At 56.2% G+C, this 22,597-nt stretch overlaps 1 protein-coding gene across 1 annotated transcript in view; it reads right to left on the reverse strand.

Moving 5' to 3' along the window:
- LOC142303071 (putative C-type lectin domain family 20 member A) overlaps positions 1–17,864 on the reverse strand; it is a 40,275-nt gene extending 22,411 nt beyond the window's left edge. Inside the window, exons 1-2 of the mRNA XM_075344167.1 lie at positions 17,675–17,864; positions 8,116–8,461 (exon numbers count right to left, since the gene is read on the reverse strand). Of these exons, the coding sequence (XP_075200282.1) occupies positions 8,116–8,461; positions 17,675–17,864 (536 nt within the window). The remainder of the gene's footprint in view (positions 1–8,115; positions 8,462–17,674) is intronic.
- Positions 17,865–22,597: the final 4,733 nt, after the last annotated feature.

Genomic DNA, 22,597 nt, shown 5'->3' on the forward strand with positions numbered 1-22,597 from the left:
AATGTGTGAGCGGCGGCTCCATCAGTGTGTCACCTCCTCCATGGATTGGCAATGTGTGAGCGGCGGCTCCATCTGTGTGTCACTTTCTCCATAGATCGGCAGTGTGTGAGTGGCAGCTCCATCAGTGTGTCACCTCCTCCATGGATCGGCAGTGTGTGAGTGGCAGCTCCATCAGTGTGTCACCTCCTACATGGATCGGCAATGTGTGAGTGGCGGATCCATCAGTGTGTCACTTTCTCCATGGATCGGCAGTGTGTGAGCAGCAGCTCAATCAGTGTGTCACCTCCTACATGGATCGGCAATGTGTGAGTGGCGGATCCATCAGTGTGTCACTTTCTCCATGGATCGGCAGTGTGTGAGTGGCGGATCCATCAGTGTGTCACCTCCTCCATGGATTGGCAGTGTGTGAGCGGCGGATCCATCAGTGTGTCACCTCCTCCATGGATCGGCAATGTGTGAGTGGCGGATCCATCAGTGTGTCACCTCCTCCATGGATCGGCAATGTGTGAGTGGCAGCTCCATCAGTGTGTCACCTCCTCCATGGATCGGCAATGTGTGAGTGGCAGCTCCATCAGTGTGTCACCTCCTCCATGGATCGGCAGTGTGTGAGCGGCGGATCCATCAGTCTCACCTCCTCCATGGATCGGCAGTGTGTGAGCGGTGGCTCCATCAGTGTGTCACCTCCTCCATGGATCGGCAGTGTGTGAGCTGCGGCTCTATCAGTGTGTCACCTCCTCCATGGATCGACAGTGTGTGAGTTGCGGCTCCATCAGTGTCACTTTCTCCATGGATCGGCAGTGTGTGAGCGGCAGCTCCATCAGTGTGTCACCTCCTCCATGTATCGGCAGTGTGTGAGCGGCGGCTATATCAGTGTGTCACCTCCTCCATGGATCGGCAATGTGTGAGCGGCGGCTATATCAGTGTGTCACCTCCTCCATGGATCGGCAATGTGTGAGCGGCGGCTATATCAGTGTGTCACCTCCTCCATGGATCGGCAATGTGTGAGTGGCAGCTCCATCAGTGTGTCACCTCCTCTATGGATCGGCAGTGTGTGAGTGGCAGCTCCATCAGTGTGTCACCTCCTCCATGGATCGGCAGTGTGTGAGCGGCGGCTCCATCAGTGTGTCACCTCCTACATGGATCGGCAATGTGTGAGTGGCGGATCCATCAGTGTGTCACTTTCTCCATGGATCGGCAGTGTGTGAGCAGCGGCTCCATCAGTGTGTCACCTCCTACATGGATCGGCAATGTGTGAGTGGCGGATCCATCAGTGTGTCACCTCCTACATGGATCGGCAATGTGTGAGTGGCGGATCCATCAGTGTGTCACTTTCTCCATGGATCGGCAGTGTGTGAGCAGCGGCTCCATCAGTGTGTCACCTCCTACATGGATCGGCAATGTGTGAGTGGCGGATCCATCAGTGTCACTTTCTCCATGGATCGGCAATGTGTGAGTGGTGGCTCCATCAGTGTCACCTCCTCCATAGAGTGGCAGTGTGTGAGCAGCGGCTCCATCAGTGTGTCACCTCCTACATGGATCGGCAATGTGTGAGTGGCGGATCCATCAGTGTGTCACTTTCTCCATGGATCGGCAATGTGTGAGTGGCGGCTCCATCAGTGTCACCTCCTCCATGGATCGGCAGTGTGTGAGCAGCAGCTCCATCAGTGTCACTTTCTCCATGGATCGGCAATGTGTGAGTTGCGGCTCCATGAGTGTGTCACCTCCTACATGGATCGGCAGTGTGTGAGCGGCGGCTCCATCAGTGTGTCACCTCCTCCATGGATCGGCAATGTGTGAGTTGCGGCTCCATGAGTGTGTCACCTCCTCCATGGATCGGCAGTGTGTGAGCGGCGGCTCCATCAGTGTGTCACCTCCTCCATGGATCGGCAGTGTGTGAGCAGCGGCTCCATCAGTGTGTCACCTCCTACATGGATCGGCAGTGTGTGAGCGGCGGCTCCATCAGTGTGTCACTTTCTCCATGGATCGGCAATGTGTGAGCGGCGGATCCATCAGTGTGTCACCTCCTCCATGGATCGGCAGTGTGTGAGCGGCGGATCCATCAGTGTGTCACCTCCTCCATGGATCGGCAATGTGTGAGCGGCGGATCCATCAGTGTGTCACCTCCTCCATGGATCGGCAGTGTGTGAGCGGCGGATCCATCAGTGTGTCACCTCCTCCATGGATCGGCAGTGTGTGAGTTGCGGCTCCATCAGTGTGTCACCTCCTCTATGGATCGGCAATGTGTGAGCAGCGGCTCCATCAGTGTGTCACTTTCTCCATGGATCGGCAATGTGTGAGTGGCGGCTCCATCAGTGTGTCACCTCCTTCATGGATCGGCAGTGTGTGAGCGGCAGCTATATCAGTGTGTCACCTCCTCCATGGATCGGCAATGTGTGAGTGGCGGCTCCATCAGTGTGTCACCTCCTCCATGGATCGGCAGTGTGTGAGTTGCGGCTCCATCAGTGTGTCACCTCCTCTATGGATCGGCAATGTGTGAGCAGCGGCTCCATCAGTGTGTCACCTCCTACATGGATCGGCAATGTGTGAGTGGCGGCTCCATCAGTGTGTCACCTCCTCTATGGATCGGCAATGTGTGAGCAGCGGCTCCATCAGTGTGTCACGTCCTCCATGGATCGGCAGTGTGTGAGTGGCGGATCCATCAGTGTGTCACCTCCTCCATGGATTGGCAGTGTGTGAGCGGCGGATCCATCAGTGTGTCACCTCCTCCATGGATCGGCAGTGTGTGAGTGGCGGCTCCATCAGTGTGTCACCTCCTCCATGGATCGGCAATGTGTGAACGGCGGATCCATCAGTGTGTCACCTCCTCCATGGATCGGCAGTGTGTGAGTGGCAGCTCCATCAGTGTCACCTCCTCCATGGATCGGCAATGTGTGAGCGGCGGCTCCATCAGTGTGTCACCTCCTCCATGGATCGGCAGTGTGTGAGCGGCGGATCCATCAGTGTGTCACCTCCTCCATGGATCGGCAGTGTGTGAGCGGCGGATCCATCAGTGTGTCACCTCCTCCATGGATCGGCAGTGTGTGAGCGGCAGATCCATCAGTGTGTCACTTCCTCCATGGATCGGTAGTGTGTGAGTTGCGGCTCCATCAGTGTCACCTCCTCCATGGAGTGGCAGTGTGTGAGTGCTTGGAATTGAATGCCTCTTTTTGTGGTTTAGCTTTAAATTGTGGTACGATTGGGGCCTCTTATTTGTGCAGTGGCTCTAGGAGAATTAGATTGATGACCACGGAAGTCTTCAGCGTATTGGGGTTCACATATGCAGAAAACATGGTGGAGAGAAGATGTGGGAAGATAGAAATATCTGAGTGATCATCATCAACAATCTACTTCAGGGAGGCGCAAGGGAAAAAAAATTAAATAAAACTTCCATCCAACTCACCAACGACCGTTCCACCACTCTGTCCCGATGACCCCTGAGGTGTAGTAGACCCACTGGTACCTGTAAAAGAGACGGTGCCTTCTCATATATCTCACAGCACTTTTCTGTATGTGACACAATCAGGGAAATCCATTACCTCCAGATGTGGTTGAGCCAAGTACGGCAGCTGTAGTTGTACCAGACGTCAAGGGCTGAACAGTTGGGGAAAAGTTCATTCCTGGACCAGTACCAGGACCAAAACCAGGGCCAGGCCCCGTGCCTTGTTGGGAGACACCCTGGGAGTCAGTGCTATTCCAGGAAGTAATGAGTTCTGGAGACAACGTAGTCCTGTATTGTAAAGTGGTGGCATTGAGCGGCCACTGACAGTCCGTGGAGAGCTCGGGAACTGTGGTATTGGCCACTGCAAGGTCAAATTATGTGAAAATCAGTGAGAAATAAATCAACAGCATCATTACCATATGTAAAAGAGGTAAGACAAAGAAAGGGAAAAGCAGAGCCCAATGCATTCCTATTAAAGGTACGCCAAACCCAAATCACGTCCTCGTAAAGGAGAAAGTCAAGCCCAATTCCTGCCCCATAAAAAGTGCACTGAGACCAAGTCTGCCCCCCTAAAAAGTGTCAAGCCCAATCCCTTCACCATAAAAGGTATGCCGAGCCCAATTCCTTCCCCGTAAAAGGTATACCGAGCCCAATCCCTGCCCCGTAAATAGGTATGCTGAGCCCAATCCCTTCCCCGTAAAAGGTATACCGAGCCCAATCCCTGCCCCGTAAATAGGTATGCTGAGCCCAATCCCTTCACCATAAACGGTATGCCGAGCCCAATCCCTTCCCCGTAAAAGGTATACCGAGCCCAATCCCTGCCCCGTAAATAGGTATGCTGAGCCCAATCCCTGCCCCGTAAATAGGTATGCTGAGCCCAATCCCTGCCCCGTAAAAGGTATACCGAGCCCAATCCCTGCCCCGTAAATAGGTATGCTGAGCCCAATCCCTTTCCCGTAAATAGGTATGCTGAGCCCAATCCCTGCCCCGTAAATAGGTATGCTGAGCCCAATCCCTTTCCCGTAAATAGGTATGCTGAGCCCAATCCCTTTCCCGTAAATAGGTATGCTGAGCCCAATCCTTGCCCCGTAAAAGGTATGCAGAGCCCAATCCTTGCCCCGTAAAAGGTATGCCAAGCCCAATCCCTTTCCCGTAAATAGGTATGCTGAGCCCAATCCCAGCCCCGTAAATAGGTATGCTGAGCCCCATCCCTTTCCCGTAAATAGGTATGCTGAGCCCAATCCTTGCCCCATAAAAGGTATGTCGAGCCCAATCATTGCCCCGTAAAAGGTATACCGAGCCCAATCCTTGCCCCGTAAAAGGTATACCGAGCCCAATCCTTGCCCCGTAAAAGGTATGCCAAGCCCAATCCTTGCCCCATAAAAGGTATGTCGAGCCCAATCATTGCCCTGTAAAAGGTATACCGAGCCCAATCCTTGCCCCGTAAAAGGTATGCCAAGCCCAATCCTTGCCCCATAAAAGGTATGCCAAGCCAAATCCTTGCGCCATAAAAGGTATGCCAAGCCCAATCCTTGCCCCATAAAAAGGTATGCCGAGCCCAATCCCTGCCCCATAATAGGTACGCCAAACCCAAATCACGTCCTCGTAAAGGAGAAAGTCAAGCCCAATTCCTGCTCCATAAAAAGTGCACTGAGACCAAGTCTGCCCCCCTAAAAAGTGTCAAGCCCAATCCCTTCACCATAAAAGGTATGCCGAGCCCAATCCCTGCCCCGTAAATAGGTATGCTGAGCCCAATCCTTGCCCCGTAAAAGGTATGCTGAGCCCAATCCTTGCCCCGTAAAAATATGCCGAGCCCAATCCCTGTCGAGCACAATGCCTGCCGCCGGTATACGATACGCCCAGCTGAATGCCTGCTGCCGGTATACCGTGCGCCCAGCTGAATGCCTGCTGCCGGTATACCGTGCGCCCAGCTGAATGCCTGCCGCCGGTATACCGTGCGCGCAGCTGAATGCCTGCCGTCGGTATACCGTGCTCCCAGCTGAATGCCTGCCGCCGGTATACGGTACGCCCAGCTGAATGCCTGCCACCGGTATACAGTGCGCCCACCTGAATGCCTGCCGCCGGCATACCGTGCACCCAGCTGAATACCTGCTGCCGGTATAGGTACGCCCAACTGACTGCCTGCCGCCGGTATAGGTATGCCCAACTGACTGCCTACCACTGGTACACCGTGCACCCAGCTGAATGCCTGCCACTGGTACACCGTGCGCCCAGCTGAATGCCTGCCACCAGTACACTGTGTGCCCAGCTGAATGCCTGCCACCGGTATACGGTACGCCCAGCTGAATGCCTGCCAGTGGTACACCATGCGCCCAGCTTAATGCCTGCCGCTGGTATACCATGCACCCAGCTGAATGCCTGCCGCTGGTATACCATGCACCCAGATTAATGCCTGCCGCTGGTATACGGTACGACCAGCTAAATGCCCGCCACTGGTATACCATGCACCCAGGTGAATGTCTGCCGCCGGTATACGGTACGACCACCTGAATGCCCGCCGCTGGTATACCATGCACCCAGCTGAATGCCCGCCGCTGGTATACCATGCACCTAGCTGAATGCCTGCTGCTGGTATACCATGCACCCAGCTGAATGCCTGCCGCTGGTATACCATGCACCCAGCTGAATGCCTGCCGCCGGTATACCATGCACCCAGATTAATGCCTGCCGCTGGTATACCATGCACCCAACCTAATGCCTGCCGCCGGTATACGGTACGACCAGCTAAATGCCCGCCACTGGTATACCATGCACCCAGGTGAATGCCCGCCGCTGGTATACCATGCACCCAGCTGAATGCCTGCCGCCGGTATACCATGCACCCAGCCTAATGCCTGCCGCTGGTATACCATGCACCCAGCCTAAAGCCTGCCGCTGGTATACCATGCACCCAGCTGAATGCCTGCCGCCGGTATACCATGCACCCAGCCTAATGCCTGCCGCTGGTATACCATGCACCCAGCCTAAAGCCTGCCGCTGGTATACCATGCACCCAGCTGAATGCCTGCCGCCGGTATACCATGCACCCAGCTGAATGCCTGCCGCCGGTATTTGGTACGACCAGCTGAATGCCCGCTGCTGGTATACCATGCACCCAGCCTAATGCCTGTCGCTGGTATACCATGCACCCAGCTGAATGCCTGCCACCAGTATACCATGCACCCAGCTCAATGCCCGCCGCTGGTATACGGTACGACCAGCTGAATGCCTGCCGCTGGTATACCATGCACCCAGCCTAATGCCTGCCGCTGGTATATGGTACGACCAGCTGAATGCCTGCCGCTGGTATACGGTACGATCAGCTGAATGCCTGCCGCTGGTATACCATGCACCCAGGCTAATGCCTGCCACTGGTATACCATGCACCCAGCTGAATGCCTGCCGCCGGTATACGGTACGACCAGCTGAATGCCTGCCGCTGGTATACCATGCACCCAGCTGAATGCCTGCCGCTGGTATACCATGCACCCAGCTGAATGCCTGCCGCCGGTATACCATGCACCCAGCTGAATGCCTGCCGCCGGTATACCATGCACCCAGCCTAATGCCTGCCGCTGGTATACCATGCACCCAGCTGAATGCCTGCCGCTGGTATACCATGCACCCAGCTGAATGCCTGCCGCTGATATACCATGCACCCAGCTGAATGCATGCCGCTGGTATACCATGCACCCAGCTGAATGCCTGCCGCTGGTATACCGTGCACCCAGCTGAATGCCTGCCACCGGTATACCATGCACCCAGCTGAATGCCCGCCGCCGGTATACCTTGCACCCAGCTGAATGCCTGCCGCTGGTATACCATGCACCCAGCTGAATGCCTGCCGCTGGTATACCATGCACCCAGCTGAATGCCTGCCGCTGGTATACGGTACGACCAGCCTAATGCCTGCCGCTGGTATACCATGCACCCAGCTGAATGGCTGCCGCCGGTATACCATGCACCCAGCTGAATGCCTGCCGCCGGTATACGGTACGACCAGCTGAATGCCTGCCGCTGGTATACCACCCAGCTGAATGCCTGCCGCCGATATACCATGCACCCAGCTGAATGCCTGCCGCTGGTATACGGTACGACCAGCCTAATGCCTGCCGCTGGTATACCATGCACCCAGCTGAATGCCTGCCGCCGGTATACCATGCACCCAGCTGAATGCCTGCCGCTGGTATACCATGCACCCAGCTGAATGCCTGCCGCCGGTATACCATGCACCCAGCTGAATGCCTGCCGCCGGTATACCATGCACCCAGCTGAATGCCTGCCGCCGGTATACCATGCACCCAGCTGAATGCCTGCCGCCGGTATACCATGCACCCAGCTGAATGCCTGCCGCCGGTATACCATGCACCCAGCTGAATGCCTGCCGCCGGTATACCATGCACCCAGCTGAATGCCTGCCGCCGGTATACCATGCACCCAGCTGAATGCCTGCCGCCGGTATACCATGCACCCAGCTGAATGCCTGCCGCCGGTATACCATGCACCCAGCTGAATGCCTGCCGCCGGTATACCATGCACCCAGCTGAATGCCTTCCGCCGGTATACGGTACGACCAGCCTAATGCCTGCCAGACACCGTTACGATCAGTACTGGCTGTGGGTATTTCCAGACTTCTTGGTCCTTCCATTTGTCTATGGCTGTAGTTTTATACTCACACTTGTAGCACACGAAGTAGTACCCGCGCTCCACAGTCCGCATCGCTCCACTTGCCTGCGCTCATCCTCACGCAGGAGTTCACAGTCTGGCTCGGCTCGCCCGCATTCCACTTGGTGTAGGTCCCAGTTACCCCATTACTCCAGCGCCACACACCCGGAGAACACAGGTAGAGCCCGATCCAGGCCTCATTCCAGCCTGCGGTAGCAATGACTGGCAGCAGCTCCAGGTCAGAGAGAGTGCTGATCAGGTCTGTGTACTGCGACTTACAGTAAGAGGCGGCCTCCAGCCACGTGAGGGACTGCTTCACCAGGTAATACTGAGGAAACACACCGGAGGCCACAGAGACTGCAAGAGAGAGAGGTGGAGGTCAGGAGGCTGAGGCCACAGAAACTGCAAGAGAGAGAGGTGGAGGTCAGGAGGCGGAGGCCACAGAGACTGCAAGACAGAGAGGTGGAGGTCACAGAGACTGCAAGAGAGACAGGTGGAGGCCACAGAGACTGCAAGAGAGAGAGGTGGAGGTCAGGAGGCTGAGGCCACAGAGACTGCAAGAGAGAGAGGTGGAGGTCAGGAGGCGGAGGCCACAGAGACTGCAAGACAGAGAGGTGGAGGTCACAGAGACTGCAAGAGAGACAGGTGGAGGCCACAGAGACTGCAAGAGAGAGAGGTGGAGGTCAGGAGGCTGAGGCCACAGAGACTGCAAGAGAGAGAGGTGGAGGTCAGGAGGCTGAGGCCACAGAGACTGCAAGACAGAGAGATGGAGGTCAGGAGGCTGAGGCCACAGAGACTGCAAGACAGAGAGGTGGAGGTCAGGAGGCTGAGGCCACACAAACCAGAGGAGAGGCAGGAGTCAGGAGGCTGAGGCCACAGAGACTGCAAGAGAGAGAGGTGGAGGTCAGGAGGCTGAGGCCACAGAGACTGCAAGACAGAGAGGTGGAGGTCAGGAGGATGAGGCCACAGAGACTGGAGGAGAGGCAGGAGGCTGAGGCCACAGAGACTGCAAGACAGAGAGGTGGAGGTCAGGAGGCTGAGGCCACAGAGACTGCAAGACAGAGAGGTGGAGGTCAGGAGGCTGAGGCCACAGAGACTGGAGGAGAGGCAGAAGGCTGAGGCCACAGAGACTGCAAGAGAGAGAGGTGGAGGTCAGGAGGCTGAGGCCACAGAGACTGCAAGACAGAGAGGTGGAGGTCAGGAGGCTGAGGCCACACAAACCAGAGGAGAGGCAGGAGTCAGGAGGCTGAGGTCACAGAGACTGCAAGAGAGAGAGGTGGAGGTCAGGAGGCTGAGGCCACAGAGACTGCAAGACAGAGAGGTGGAGGTCAGGAGGATGAGGCCACAGAGACTGGAGGAGAGGCAGGAGGCTGAGGCCACAGAGACTGCAAGACAGAGAGGTGGAGGTCAGGAGGCTGAGGCCACAGAGACTGCAAGACAGAGAGGTGGAGGTCAGGAGGCTGAGGCCACAGAGACTGGAGGAGAGGCAGAAGGCTGAGGCCACAGAGACTGCAAGAGAGAGAGGTGGAGGTCAGGAGGCTGAGGCCACAGAGACTGCAAGACAGAGAGGTGGAGGTCAGGAGGCTGAGGCCACAGAGACTGCAAGACAGAGAGATGGAGGTCAGGAGGCTGAGGCCACAGAGACTGCAAGACAGAGAGGTGGAGGTCAGGAGGCTGAGGCCACACAAACCAGAGGAGAGGCAGGAGTCAGGAGGCTGAGGCCACAGAGACTGGAGGAGAGGCAGGAGGCTGAGGCCACAGAGACTGCAAGACAGAGAGGTGGAGGTCAGAAGGCTGAGGCCACAGAGACTGCAAGACAGAGAGGTGGAGGTCAGGAGGCCGAGGCCACACAAACCAGAGGAGAGGCAGGAGTCAGGAGGCTGAGGCCACAGAGACTGCAAGAGAGAGAGGCAGAAGTCAGGAGGCTGAGGCCACAGAGACTGCAAGAGAGAGAGGTGGAGGTCAGGAGGCTGAGGCCACAGAGACTGCAAGAGAGAGAGGTGGAGGTCAGGAGGCCGAGGCCACACAAACCAGAGGAGAGGCAGGAGTCAGGAGGCTGAGGCCATAGAGACTGGAGGAGAGGCAGAAGTCAGGAGGCTGAGGCCACAGAGACTGCAAGACAGAGAGGTGGAGGTCAGGAGGCCGAGGCCACAGAGACTGCAAGACAGAGAGGTGGAGGTCAGAAGGCTGAGGCCACACAAACCAGAGGAGAGGCCACAGAGACTGGAGGAGAGGCAGAAGTCAGGAGGCTGAGGCCACAGAGACTGCAAGAGAGAGGTGGAGGTCAGGAGGCTAAGGCCACAGAGACTGGAGGAGAGGAAGAAGTCAGGAGGCTGAGGCCACACAAACCAGAGGAGAGGCCACAGAGACTGGAGGAGAGGCAGGAGGCAGGAGGCTGAGGCCACAGAGACTGCAAGAGAGAGAGGTGGAGGTCAGGAGGCTGAGGCCACAGAGACTGCAAGAGAGAGAGGTGGAGGTCAGGAGGCTAAGGCCACAGAGACTGGAGGAGAGGAAGAAGTCAGGAGGCTAAGGCCACACAAACCAGAGGAGAGGCCACAGAGACTGGAGGAGAGGCAGGAGGCTGAGGCCACAGAGACTGCAAGAGAGAGAGGTGGAGGTCAGGAGGCTGAGACCACAGAGACTGCAAGACAGAGGTGGAGGTCAGGAGGCTGAGGCCACACAAATCAGAGGAGAGGCAGGAGTCAGGAGGCTGAGGCCACAGAGACTGGAGGAGAGGCTGAAGTCAGGAGGCTGAGGCCACACAAACCAGAGGAGAGGCCACAGAGACTGGAGGAGAGGCGGAAGTCAGGAGGCTGAGGCCACAGAGACTGCAAGAGAGAGAGGTGGAGGTCAGGAGGCCGAGGCCACAGAGACTGAAAGACAGAGAGGTGGAGGTCAGGAGGCTGAGGCCACACAAACCAGAAGAGAGGCAGGAGTCAGGAGGCTGAGGCCACAGAGATTGGAGGAGAGGCGGACGTCAGGGGGCTGAGGCCACAGAGACTGCAAGACAGAGAGGTGGAGGTCAGGAGGTTGAGGCCACACAAACCAGAGGAGTGGCCACAGAGACTGGAGGAGAGGCAGAAGTCAGGAGGCTGAGGCCACAGAGACTGCAAGGGAGAGAGGTGGAGGTCAGGAGGCTGAGGCCACAGAGACCGCAAGAGAGAGAGGTGGAGGTCAGGAGGCTGAGGCCACAGAGACTGCAAGACAGAGAGGTGGAGGTCAGGAGGTTGAGGCCACACAAACCAGAGGAGAGGCCACAGAGACTGGAGGAGAGGCAGAAGTCAGGAGGCTGAGGCCACAGAGACTGCAAGGGAGAGAGGTGGAGGTCAGGAGGCTGAGGCCACAGAGACCGCAAGAGAGAGAGGTGGAGGTCAGGAGGCTGAGGCCACAGAGACTGCAAGACAGAGAGGTGGAGGTCAGGAGGTTGAGGCCACACAAACCAGAGGAGAGGCCACAGAGACTGGAGGAGAGGCAGAAGTCAGGAGGCTGAGGCCACAGAGACTGCAAGAGAGAGAGGTGGAGGTCAGGAGGCTGAGGCCACAGAGACTGGAGGAGAGGAAGAAGTCAGGAGGCTGAGGCCACACAAACCAGAGGAGAGGCCACAGAGACTGGAGGAGAGGCAGGAGTCAGGAGGCTGAGGCCACAGAGACTGCAAGAGAGAGAGGTGGAGGTCAGGAGGCTGAGGCCACAGAGACTGCAAGAGAGAGAGGTGGAGGTCAGGAGGCTAAGGCCACAGAGACTGGAGGAGAGGAAGAAGTCAGGAGGCTAAGGCCACACAAACCAGAGGAGAGGCCACAGAGACTGGAGGAGAGGCAGGAGTCAGGAGGCTGAGGCCACAGAGACTGCAAGAGAGAGAGGTGGAGGTCAGGAGGCTGAGACCACAGAGACTGCAAGACAGAGGTGGAGGTCAGGAGGCTGAGGCCACACAAATCAGAGGAGAGGCCACAGAGACTGGAGGAGAGGCGGAAGTCAGGAGGCTGAGGCCACAGAGACTGCAAGAGAGAGAGGTGGAGGTCAGGAGGCCGAGGCCACAGAGACTGAAAGACAGAGAGGTGGAGGTCAGGAGGCTGAGGCCACACAAACCAGAGGAGAGGCAGGAGTCAGGAGGCTGAGGCCACAGAGACTGGAGGAGAGGCTGAAGTCAGGAGGCTGAGGCCACACAAACCAGAGGAGAGGCCACAGAGACTGGAGGAGAGGCGGAAGTCAGGAGGCTGAGGCCACAGAGACTGCAAGAGAGAGAGGTGGAGGTCAGGAGGCCGAGGCCACAGAGAATGAAAGACAGAGAGGTGGAGGTCAGGAGGCTGAGGCCACACAAACCAGAGGAGAGGCAGGAGTCAGGAGGCTGAGGCCACAGAGATTGGAGGAGAGGCGGACGTCAGGGGGCTGAGGCCACAGAGACTGCAAGAGAGAGAGGTGGAGGTCAGGAGGCTGAGGCCACAGAGACTGCAAGACAGAGAGGTGGAGGTCAGGAGGTTGAGGCCACACAAACCAGAGGAGAGGCCACAGAGACTGGAGGAGAGGCAGAAGTCAGGAGGCTGAGGCCACAGAGACTGCAAGGGAGAGAGGTGGAGGTCAGGAGGCTGAGGCCACAGAGACCGCAAGAGAGAGAGGTGGAGGTCAGGAGGCTGAGGCCACAGAGACTGCAAGACAGAGAGGTGGAGGTCAGGAGGTTGAGGCCACACAAACCAGAGGAGAGGCCACAGAGACTGGAGGAGAGGCAGAAGTCAGGAGGCTGAGGCCACAGAGACTGCAAGACAGAGAGGTGGAGGTCAGGAGGCTGAGGCCACACAAACCAGAGGAGAGGCAGGAGTCAGGAGTCTGAGGCCACAGAGACTGCAAGAGAGAGAGGTGGAGGTCAGGAGGCTGAGGCCACAGAGACTGCAAGACAGAGAGGTGGAGGTCAGGAGGTTGAGGCCACACAAACCAGAGGAGAGGCCACAGAGACTGGAGGAGAGGCAGAAGTCAGGAGGCTGAGGCCACAGAGACTGCAAGACAGAGAGGTGGAGGTCAGGAGGCTGAGGCCACACAAACCAGAGGAGAGGCAGGAGTCAGGAGTCTGAGGTCACAGAGACTGCAAGAGAGAGAGGTGAAGGCCAGGAGGCTGAGGCCACAGAGACTGCAAGACAGAGAGGTGGAGGTCAGGAGGCTGAGGCCACACAAACCAGAGGAGAGGCAGGAGGCTGAGGCCACAGAGACTGCAAGAGAGAGAGGTGGAGGTCAGGAGGCTGAGGCCACACAAACCAGAGGAGAGGCAGGAGGCTGAGGCCGAGGCCACAGAGACTGGAGGAGAGGTGGAGGTCAGGAGGCTGAGGCCACAGAGACTGCAAGACAGAGAGGTGGAGGTCAGGAGGCTGTGGCCACAGAGACTGGAGGAGAGGCAGAAGTCAGGAGGCTGAGGCCACAGAGACTGAAAGACAGAGAGGTGGAGGTCAGGAGGCTGAGGCCACAGGGACTGCAAGACAGAGAGGTGGAGGTCAGGAGGCTGAGGCCACACAAACCAGAGGAGAGGCGGAAGTCAGGAGGCTGAGGCCATAGAGACTGCAAGAGAGAGAAGTGGAGGTCAGGAGGCTGAGGCCACACAAACCAGAGGAGAGGCAGGAGGCTGAGGCCACAGAGACTAGACGAGAGGTGGAGGTCAGGAGGCTGAGGCCACAGAGACTGCAAGACAGAGAGGTGGAGGTCAGGAGGCTGAGGCCACAAAGACTGGAAGAGAGGCAGAAGTCAGGAGGCTGAGGCCACAGAGACTGCAAGAGAGAGAGGTGGAGGTCAGGAGGCTGAGGCCACACAAACCAGAAGAGAGGCAGGAGTCAGGAGGCTGACGTCACAGAGACTTGGAGGAGAGACGGTAGTCAGGAGGCGGAGGCCACACAAACCAGAAGAGAGGCAGGAATCAGGAGGCTGACGTCACAGAGACTAGAGGAGAGACGGTAGTCAGGAGGCGGAGGCCACACAAAACAGAAGAGAGGCAGGAGTAAGGAGGCTGACGTCACAGAGACTGGAGGAGAGGCAGAAGTCAGGAGGCTGAGGCCACAGAGACTGAAAGACAGAGAGGTGGAGGTCAGGAGGCTGAGGCCACAGGGACTGCAAGACAGAGAGGTGGAGGTCAGGAGGCTGAGGCCACACAAACCAGAGGAGAGGCGGAAGTCAGGAGGCTGAGGCCATAGAGACTGCAAGAGAGAGAAGTGGAGGTCAGGAGGCTGAGGCCACACAAACCAGAGGAGAGGCAGGAGGCTGAGGCCACAGAGACTAGAGGAGAGGTGGAGGTCAGGAGGCTGAGGCCACAGAGACTGCAAGACAGAGAGGTGGAGGTCAGGAGGCTGAGGCCACAAAGACTGGAAGAGAGGCAGAAGTCAGGAGGCTGAGGCCACAGAGACTGCAAGAGAGAGAGGTGGAGGTCAGGAGGCTGAGGCCACACAAACCAGAGGAGAGGCAGGAGTCAGGAGGCTGAGGCCACAGAGACTGGAGGAGAGGCTGAAGTCAGGAGGCTGAGGCCACACAAACCAGAGGAGAGGCCACAGAGACTGGAGGAGAGGCGGAAGTCAGGAGGCTGAGGCCACAGAGACTGCAAGAGAGAGAGGTGGAGGTCAGGAGGCCAAGGCCACAGAGAATGAAAGACAGAGAGGTGGAGGTCAGGAGGCTGAGGCCACACAAACCAGAGGAGAGGCAGGAGTCAGGAGGCTGAGGCCACAGAGATTGGAGGAGAGGCGGACGTCAGGGGGCTGAGGCCACAGAGACTGCAAGAGAGAGAGGTGGAGGTCAGGAGGCTGAGGCCACAGAGACTGCAAGACAGAGAGGTGGAGGTCAGGAGGTTGAGGCCACACAAACCAGAGGAGAGGCCACAGAGACTGGAGGAGAGGCAGAAGTCAGGAGGCTGAGGCCACAGAGACTGCAAGGGAGAGAGGTGGAGGTCAGGAGGCTGAGGCCACAGAGACCGCAAGAGAGAGAGGTGGAGGTCAGGAGGCTGAGGCCACAGAGACTGCAAGACAGAGAGGTGGAGGTCAGGAGGTTGAGGCCACACAAACCAGAGGAGAGGCCACAGAGACTGGAGGAGAGGCAGAAGTCAGGAGGCTGAGGCTACAGAGACTGCAAGACAGAGAGGTGGAGGTCAGGAGGCTGAGGCCACACAAACCAGAGGAGAGGCAGGAGTCAGGAGTCTGAGGCCACAGAGACTGCAAGAGAGAGAGGTGGAGGTCAGGAGGCTGAGGCCACAGAGACTGCAAGACAGAGAGGTGGAGGTCAGGAGGTTGAGGCCACACAAACCAGAGGAGAGGCCACAGAGACTGGAGGAGAGGCAGAAGTCAGGAGGCTGAGGCCACAGAGACTGCAAGACAGAGAGGTGGAGGTCAGGAGGCTGAGGCCACACAAACCAGAGGAGAGGCAGGAGTCAGGAGTCTGAGGCCACAGAGACTGCAAGAGAGAGAGGTGAAGGCCAGGAGGCTGAGGCCACAGAGACTGCAAGACAGAGAGGTGGAGGTCAGGAGGCTGAGGCCACACAAACCAGAGGAGAGGCAGGAGGCTGAGGCCACAGAGACTGCAAGAGAGAGAGGTGGAGGTCAGGAGGCTGAGGCCACACAAACCAGAGGAGAGGCAGGAGGCTGAGGCCGAGGCCACAGAGACTGGAGGAGAGGTGGAGGTCAGGAGGCTGAGGCCACAGAGACTGCAAGACAGAGAGGTGGAGGTCAGGAGGCTGTGGCCACAGAGACTGGAGGAGAGGCAGAAGTCAGGAGGCTGAGGCCACAGAGACTGAAAGACAGAGAGGTGGAGGTCAGGAGGCTGAGGCCACAGGGACTGCAAGACAGAGAGGTGGAGGTCAGGAGGCTGAGGCCACACAAACCAGAGGAGAGGCGGAAGTCAGGAGGCTGAGGCCATAGAGACTGCAAGAGAGAGAAGTGGAGGTCAGGAGGCTGAGGCCACACAAACCAGAGGAGAGGCAGGAGGCTGAGGCCACAGAGACTAGACGAGAGGTGGAGGTCAGGAGGCTGAGGCCACAGAGACTGCAAGACAGAGAGGTGGAGGTCAGGAGGCTGAGGCCACAAAGACTGGAAGAGAGGCAGAAGTCAGGAGGCTGAGGCCACAGAGACTGCAAGAGAGAGAGGTGGAGGTCAGGAGGCTGAGGCCACACAAACCAGAAGAGAGGCAGGAGTCAGGAGGCTGACGTCACAGAGACTTGGAGGAGAGACGGTAGTCAGGAGGCGGAGGCCACACAAACCAGAAGAGAGGCAGGAATCAGGAGGCTGACGTCACAGAGACTAGAGGAGAGACGGTAGTCAGGAGGCGGAGGCCACACAAAACAGAAGAGAGGCAGGAGTAAGGAGGCTGACGTCACAGAGACTGGAGGAGAGGCGGTAGTCAGGAGGCTGAGGCCACACAAACCAGAAGAGAGGCAGGAGTCAGGAGGCTGACGTCACAGAGACTGGAGGAGAGGCGGTAGTCAGGAGGCTGAGGCCACAGAACCAGAGGAGAGAGTCAGGAGGCTAAGGCCACAGAGACTGGAGGAGAGATGTGGAGGTCAGGATGCTGAGGCCACAGAAAGTGGAGGAGAGGTGGGAGTTGGAGGAGAGGCCACAGAGCCTGGAGAAGAGAGGGGTAGGTTAGGAGGCTGAGGCTACAGAAACTGGAGGAGAGGCGGGAGTTGGAGGCTGAGGCTACAGAGACTGCAAGAGAGAGAGAGGAGTGTGGCGCTCCTCAGGCTTCCATCACCACAGAAGTACTGCACCCCCTACAGAGGTGTGGTATCCCATCCCAGGGTAAGGAGGGGGTCATCTACCGGTTCACATGATACACGCACACAGACAGACTCATCACCACACTCCACTAAATGGTGGTTTTGGCCTAGTGCAGCTGGACTTGTATAGTGGCTAGCACCGTCCCCAAAAACAGTCTGGGGGTGAAGCTTAGTGGGAGAGGTGTCTGAGGTGAGTGAGTGGAGTTAAGTTTGAAAGTTGACAGGGTCAGTCAGTTAGTTGGTGGTGAGGAGGCAACCAGTGGTCCCGCTCATCCCGGGTGACACAGAAGGGATTCTAGAGACATGGGAGTGCAGGGGGCACCCGTGGCCTTGCTCTACAGAACACCGGGTGGAAGGATCTTGTCTCAAACGGGGTCCCGGCCCCTAGACTAGCAAAAGACTTTCTAGTAAGACTGAAGGCCTGGGTGGCTGTACGCACCTTTCGGCCACAAACAGCAAACAAGTCCACTGGAAGGGGGCTACAGAGGATCAGGGGGCCAAGCAGGCAGAAATCCTGTTGAAGGTCCACAGCCCCTGGCTCAGGCCACGGTGTGAGGAGGCGCGGGGCAGGAGGGCGAGAGTCAGCGCAGTAGAGACGACCAGGAAAGACGCATCTGAGGGGTGCACCGGTATTGACCTCTGAGCGGCCTGGGATCAACAGAGGCCCATCACCAGGAATCCCAGCATACCGTGGGAGGACTAAGCTGCCTGTCAACTTGGAACTGGTGCAGTGAGTAAAGGACTGTTGTTGCAAAGTCCCTGGTGTCATCTCCATTCCTCCCGAATCTCCCCCTATCATCATAGACACTTTAAAATTCAATGGTTGTCCCGGGGTCCTGCTCTACCAGTGCAGAACAAGAACACCTCAGCTGCTCCATCACCACCTGCCCCGGGAAACACGCAGCGCAGCGATGGCCCACATAGCCGCAAAACAACAGGTGGCGTCACAGAATTTATTCCATTGTAAATATAATCATCATCATCATCCCCTTTATTCAAAGACACCGCCAGGTTAACGGAGTCGGGCCCCGCCATCGCTGACATCCCTGGACTAGTCCAGCCCGGTTCCGAGTATTGCCTAAGGCCCTGGGACTAGGCGTGTCAGGTGGAGGACAGGAAGCTGAGGCCACAGAGACTAAGGAGAGGAGAGGAGTAAGATAGAGGTCAGGAGATTGGGGCCAAATAGACTGGAAGAGAGAGGTGGAGGTTAGGAGTAGAGATGAGCGAACCGGTCCCAGTTCGGCTCGAGGTCGGTTCGTCGAACGGAGGTCTCGTTCGAGTTCGGTTCGTTGAACGTTCGACGAACCGAACTCGAACCGCATAGGAAACAATGGCAGGCATTCACAAACACATAAAAACACCTAGAAAACACCCTCAAAGGTGTCCAAAAGGTGACAAACAACTCACAACACAACACAAACACATGGGAAAGTGACAAGGACATATACTCATGCGAAAACAAAAGAGCTGGACAAGGAAAAAGAGGAGGACACACAGATATATGAGTATATGCAAGGAAACGTCGATGCCATTATTGTGCAACTTGAGCCCTGCTCATTTTAGGCTTCCAATCTGGATAAATTGCCTGAGCTCGCCACGTACGCCTTGGGGATCTTGTCGTGTCCTGCAGCCAGCGTTCTCTCGGAACCTGTCTTCAGTGCTGCTGGGGGTCTGCTGGCAGATAAGCACACGCGTCTGTCCACTGACAATGTGGACATGGCTCTCAGAGGACTTTTCTTCCCCTGGGTCAGCCAGGGGACGCGAAAGGCACACGTATTTTTGAGAGTGCTTCATGCAAAGCATCTTTTTCATTTTGAAAAGAGGGATCAACTGATGCCAGTCAAGTGGGGTGTGTGTGGCCCAATTAGTGGAAACGAGGGAGACTGTGGTTGGAGTCCCCTCGCTTTTGAAAAAAGAACCAAGATGAACAAGTCATGGCTCTCAGAGGACTTTTCTTCCCCTGGGTCATCCAGGGGAGGCGAAAGGCACGCGTATTTTTGAGAGTGCTTCATGCAAAGCATCTTTTTCTTTTTCAAAAGGGGGGGTCAACTGATGCCAGTCAAGTGGGGGGTGTGTGGCCCAATTAGTGGAAACGAGGGAGACTGTGGTTGGAGTCCCCTCGCTTTTGAAAAAAGAACCAAGATGAACAAGTCATGGCTCTCAGAGGACTTTTCTTCCCCTGGGTCATCCAGGGGAGGCGAAACGCACGCGTATTTTTGAGAGTGCTTCATGCAAAGCATCTTTTTCTTTTTGAAAAGGGGGATCAACTGATGCCAGTCAAGTGGGGTGTGTGTGGCCCAATTAGTGGAAACGAGGGAGACTGTGGTTGGAGTCCCCTCGCTGTTTTTTACATGATTTTCGAAGGGCATGACATGCCTAAGAGGTTGAGTTTCATCATCTGCAACTTGTTGGCAACAGAAAGGCTGCCTTTACACCCTTTTGAGACCGAGGATTTTCGAGACCTTATGCCCATTGCAGTGCCCCAAGAGCCGATGGCCAGTGGTCACTCCTTCTCCAAGAAAGGCGTGCCCGCGCTACCACAGCAGGTCGCACACAACATCACCGATTCCTTGAGAAACTCTGTGTGTGACAGGGTGCATTTCACCACCGATACTTGGACCAGTAAGCATGGACAGGGGAGTTACATGCTGCTGACTGTGCACTGGGTAACTATGGTGAGAGATGGAGAAGGGTTTGCTGTACAAGTCTTGCCGTCCCCACGACTTGTGTGTCAATCCTTCCTCTGTATGTACAAGTTCCTCCACTGCTTCTGCCTCCTCAACCTCGTGGGGGTCCTCAACCTCGGCCCAAACCCTGTGTGGTCAGTCCACCCTTCCTTGTAACTGCGCCCAAGGAATCCCACACACCTCCTTACTATGCTGGCAGCAGAGCTCAATGCCATCAGGTGGTCAAATGTTTACTTTGAAATGTAGGGGAAATGTGAGACACCGCTGAGGAATTGTGGACGGTTAGCTCTGGAGAGTGAGACCGAGTTTCATCAATGGTTGTCTCCACTCAACCAGCAGCCAGGGAAGGTCGGGTGCGACAATGATGCAAACCAGTCTGCGACCCTTCTTCAGGGCAATGTGACACACGTGCCTTGTATGGCTCACGTGTTGAACCTGGTTGTCCAGCAATTTTTAAAACACTATCCCGGCCTACATGGCCTTCTGACCAGGGCACGGTGTAACACCTGCCTGGATCGACACACTCAGATGGGCTGTAAAGGATAGGCTAGAGGCAAGCCACTCACCAAGCTGGACACCCAGAACCCTGAAACCCTTTAACCCCTATACAGTGATTTGGAATTACACAGGGCCCAAGTTGATCAATACTTGTGGAAGGCTGCAGTTCCAGAGAATAGTAGTCAGGCAGGGTCAAAACATTAATTGAGGAAGAGGAACAGAATGGGACGGCCAGGACTTAATCAGAAAACAAGCAGAGGTGAAATGCGGATCGGCCAACGAGGTACATAAACAGCAAGCAGGAAAAGTAGTCAGGTAACAAGCACACAAAATCATAAAACTGAACTGGGGGTAACAGTAACAAGAGGTTCATAGCTATGTCTGGCAGTGGTCTGCAGACAGGAGGGGCCTAAAAAAGGGTGTGGTGTCTTCCCATTGGTTGTAGCTGAATGATGGTACTTCATCTGTGAGATACCCACCACCTACATTCAGCCAGAGATTCTGCATCTGTCAAGGTAATGCAGCCCAGTGGGTGACCATAACCTGCGTCCACCTGCGCCGCAGGCATTGACTCCTTTCCCATCATCAGCACTATGCACGAAAGGAACACGTTGTCACCTGGCGACCGGAGTACAAATTGATTGAGTGGACTACGGTGGTGACTTAACAGCCGTGTGCGGCAATGATGCAAACCTGTCTGCGGCCCTTCGTCAGGGCAATGTGACACACGGGCCTTGTATGGCTCACGTGTTGAATCTGATTCTCCAGCAATTTTTAAAACACCATCCCGGCCTACATGGCCTTGTGCAGCGGGCACGCTCGCTATGTGCTCACTTCCATCGTGCACACACAGCAGCTCAACAACTTTCATCGCTCCTGAAGTCTTAGGGTCTGGCGGTTAAACGCCGGAAATGCGATGTTCCGACACGCAGGAATTGGAATCTGCACATGTTGCAGCGTCTGTGGCAGCACCGCAGAGCCCTGCTGAAATACGGTATGATGTATACCCTGGGCTAACTTGATCCAGAGGTGGTGCAGATCACGCTGCTGGAGTGGTGTCAGATCAAGGACATATGCACCCTTCTACACAGTTTACAAATATCGACGAAGATGTTTAGCACTGGCGATGCCATTCTCAGCGTGACAATTCTGGTCATCTACATGATGGAGCACACTGTAATTATTATTCGGAGTCAGGTGTTGGGACAAGAGGAAGGGGAGGAAGTACAGGAGGAGTCATATGCGGAAGGGATAACAAGATCTACAAGGTCCAGACGGTGAGCGGCACCTAGGCGGAAGTCAAGGGACGGTGGGGGAGAGGGATTAACAAGGGCGCATAGTAACTGCAAAAATTGTTGAGGAAGGTGCAGGAGCCCATGAAGAAATGGAGGACGAACTGGCGATGGGCATGGAAGACTCAGCAGATGAGTGAGAGCTTGCTCACATTTCGGTTGTGCGAGGTTGGGGGGAGAGGGCAGAGGAAGGAGGCACGATTCTCACCTCTCCGCCACCAACAAACCAAGGACTTGGTCCTCCTGGATGCACAAGACACATGAGCGCCTTCTTGCTGCACTACCTACATGACCCTCGGATTGTACGAATTCGAAGTAATCCTGAATACTGGGTTGCCACACTGTTAGATCCCCGGTACAAGACAAAATTTGGCGAAATAATTCCAGCCATAGAAAGGGACGCACGTATGCAGGAGTATCTGCAGAAGGTGTTACGCAATCTTAGATCTGCTTTTCCACTAAACACCAGTGCTGCACAGAGTGAATCTCAACGCTTTGTCATGGATAGGAGGAAATGGTCTTTTACTTGTCCACATCTGAGGGACCGAGGGATGGCTGCTGTGCTGAGACGGCATTGAGTACGGTGTCCCCGCAGAGTTGCACTTTTGGTCATCTACAAAATGAGTTGAAAAAGGACAAATGCTGGTGGAAAGGGGAACAGTTGTGTTGGAAAGGGGAAAAAAGTTTTTGTCCGTGGGTTTGGTGGTTAAGCAACTGTAACATTTGATGAAGAAACACCATCTGTTATGGTGGGACTGGCAGATTTGGATAAGGTGGTATATACTATGTTACCGCTATATAACGAAAATTAATAAGAAAAGAAAGAGAAAGGTATATATCCCCATCAGCAGTCAGTGTCCACCGTGCTCCCTGATGGAAAAGGAGAGGTTGGCAACTGGAAGGTTAGGTGGAGGATACAGAGCTGTGTGGCTATGAAACTAATAGTAGCCTGAACCAAGTTAGACGCCACTCGGATCTGGAGACTGGGAGCCCTGTTAGCGTCACGGGGTCCACACGCCCACCCAGCCCAGAAACTCCCTGTTAACATCACAGGGGCCATTCAGTACGCTGACCGTGTGCATTGAGGCCACACCTGTGGACAGCAGGCGCATCAGCAGCAGTATGCCTGTTAATGCCACTGGGCTGCACTAGCAGGACTGGTAGGACAGGAGCTGGTCTTAACCATTCTGCGTTACCAACTGTGGTGGCGGCCTGCATCGACACCCTATCCCTGCCTACCTCTGGCCTAAAGCCGCAATGAGTTCAACACATGGAGGTGTGCTCTTTCGGA

The sequence above is a fragment of the Anomaloglossus baeobatrachus genome, chromosome 4 (assembly GCF_048569485.1).
Source record: "Anomaloglossus baeobatrachus isolate aAnoBae1 chromosome 4, aAnoBae1.hap1, whole genome shotgun sequence".
Lineage (NCBI taxonomy): Eukaryota > Metazoa > Chordata > Amphibia > Anura > Aromobatidae > Anomaloglossus > Anomaloglossus baeobatrachus.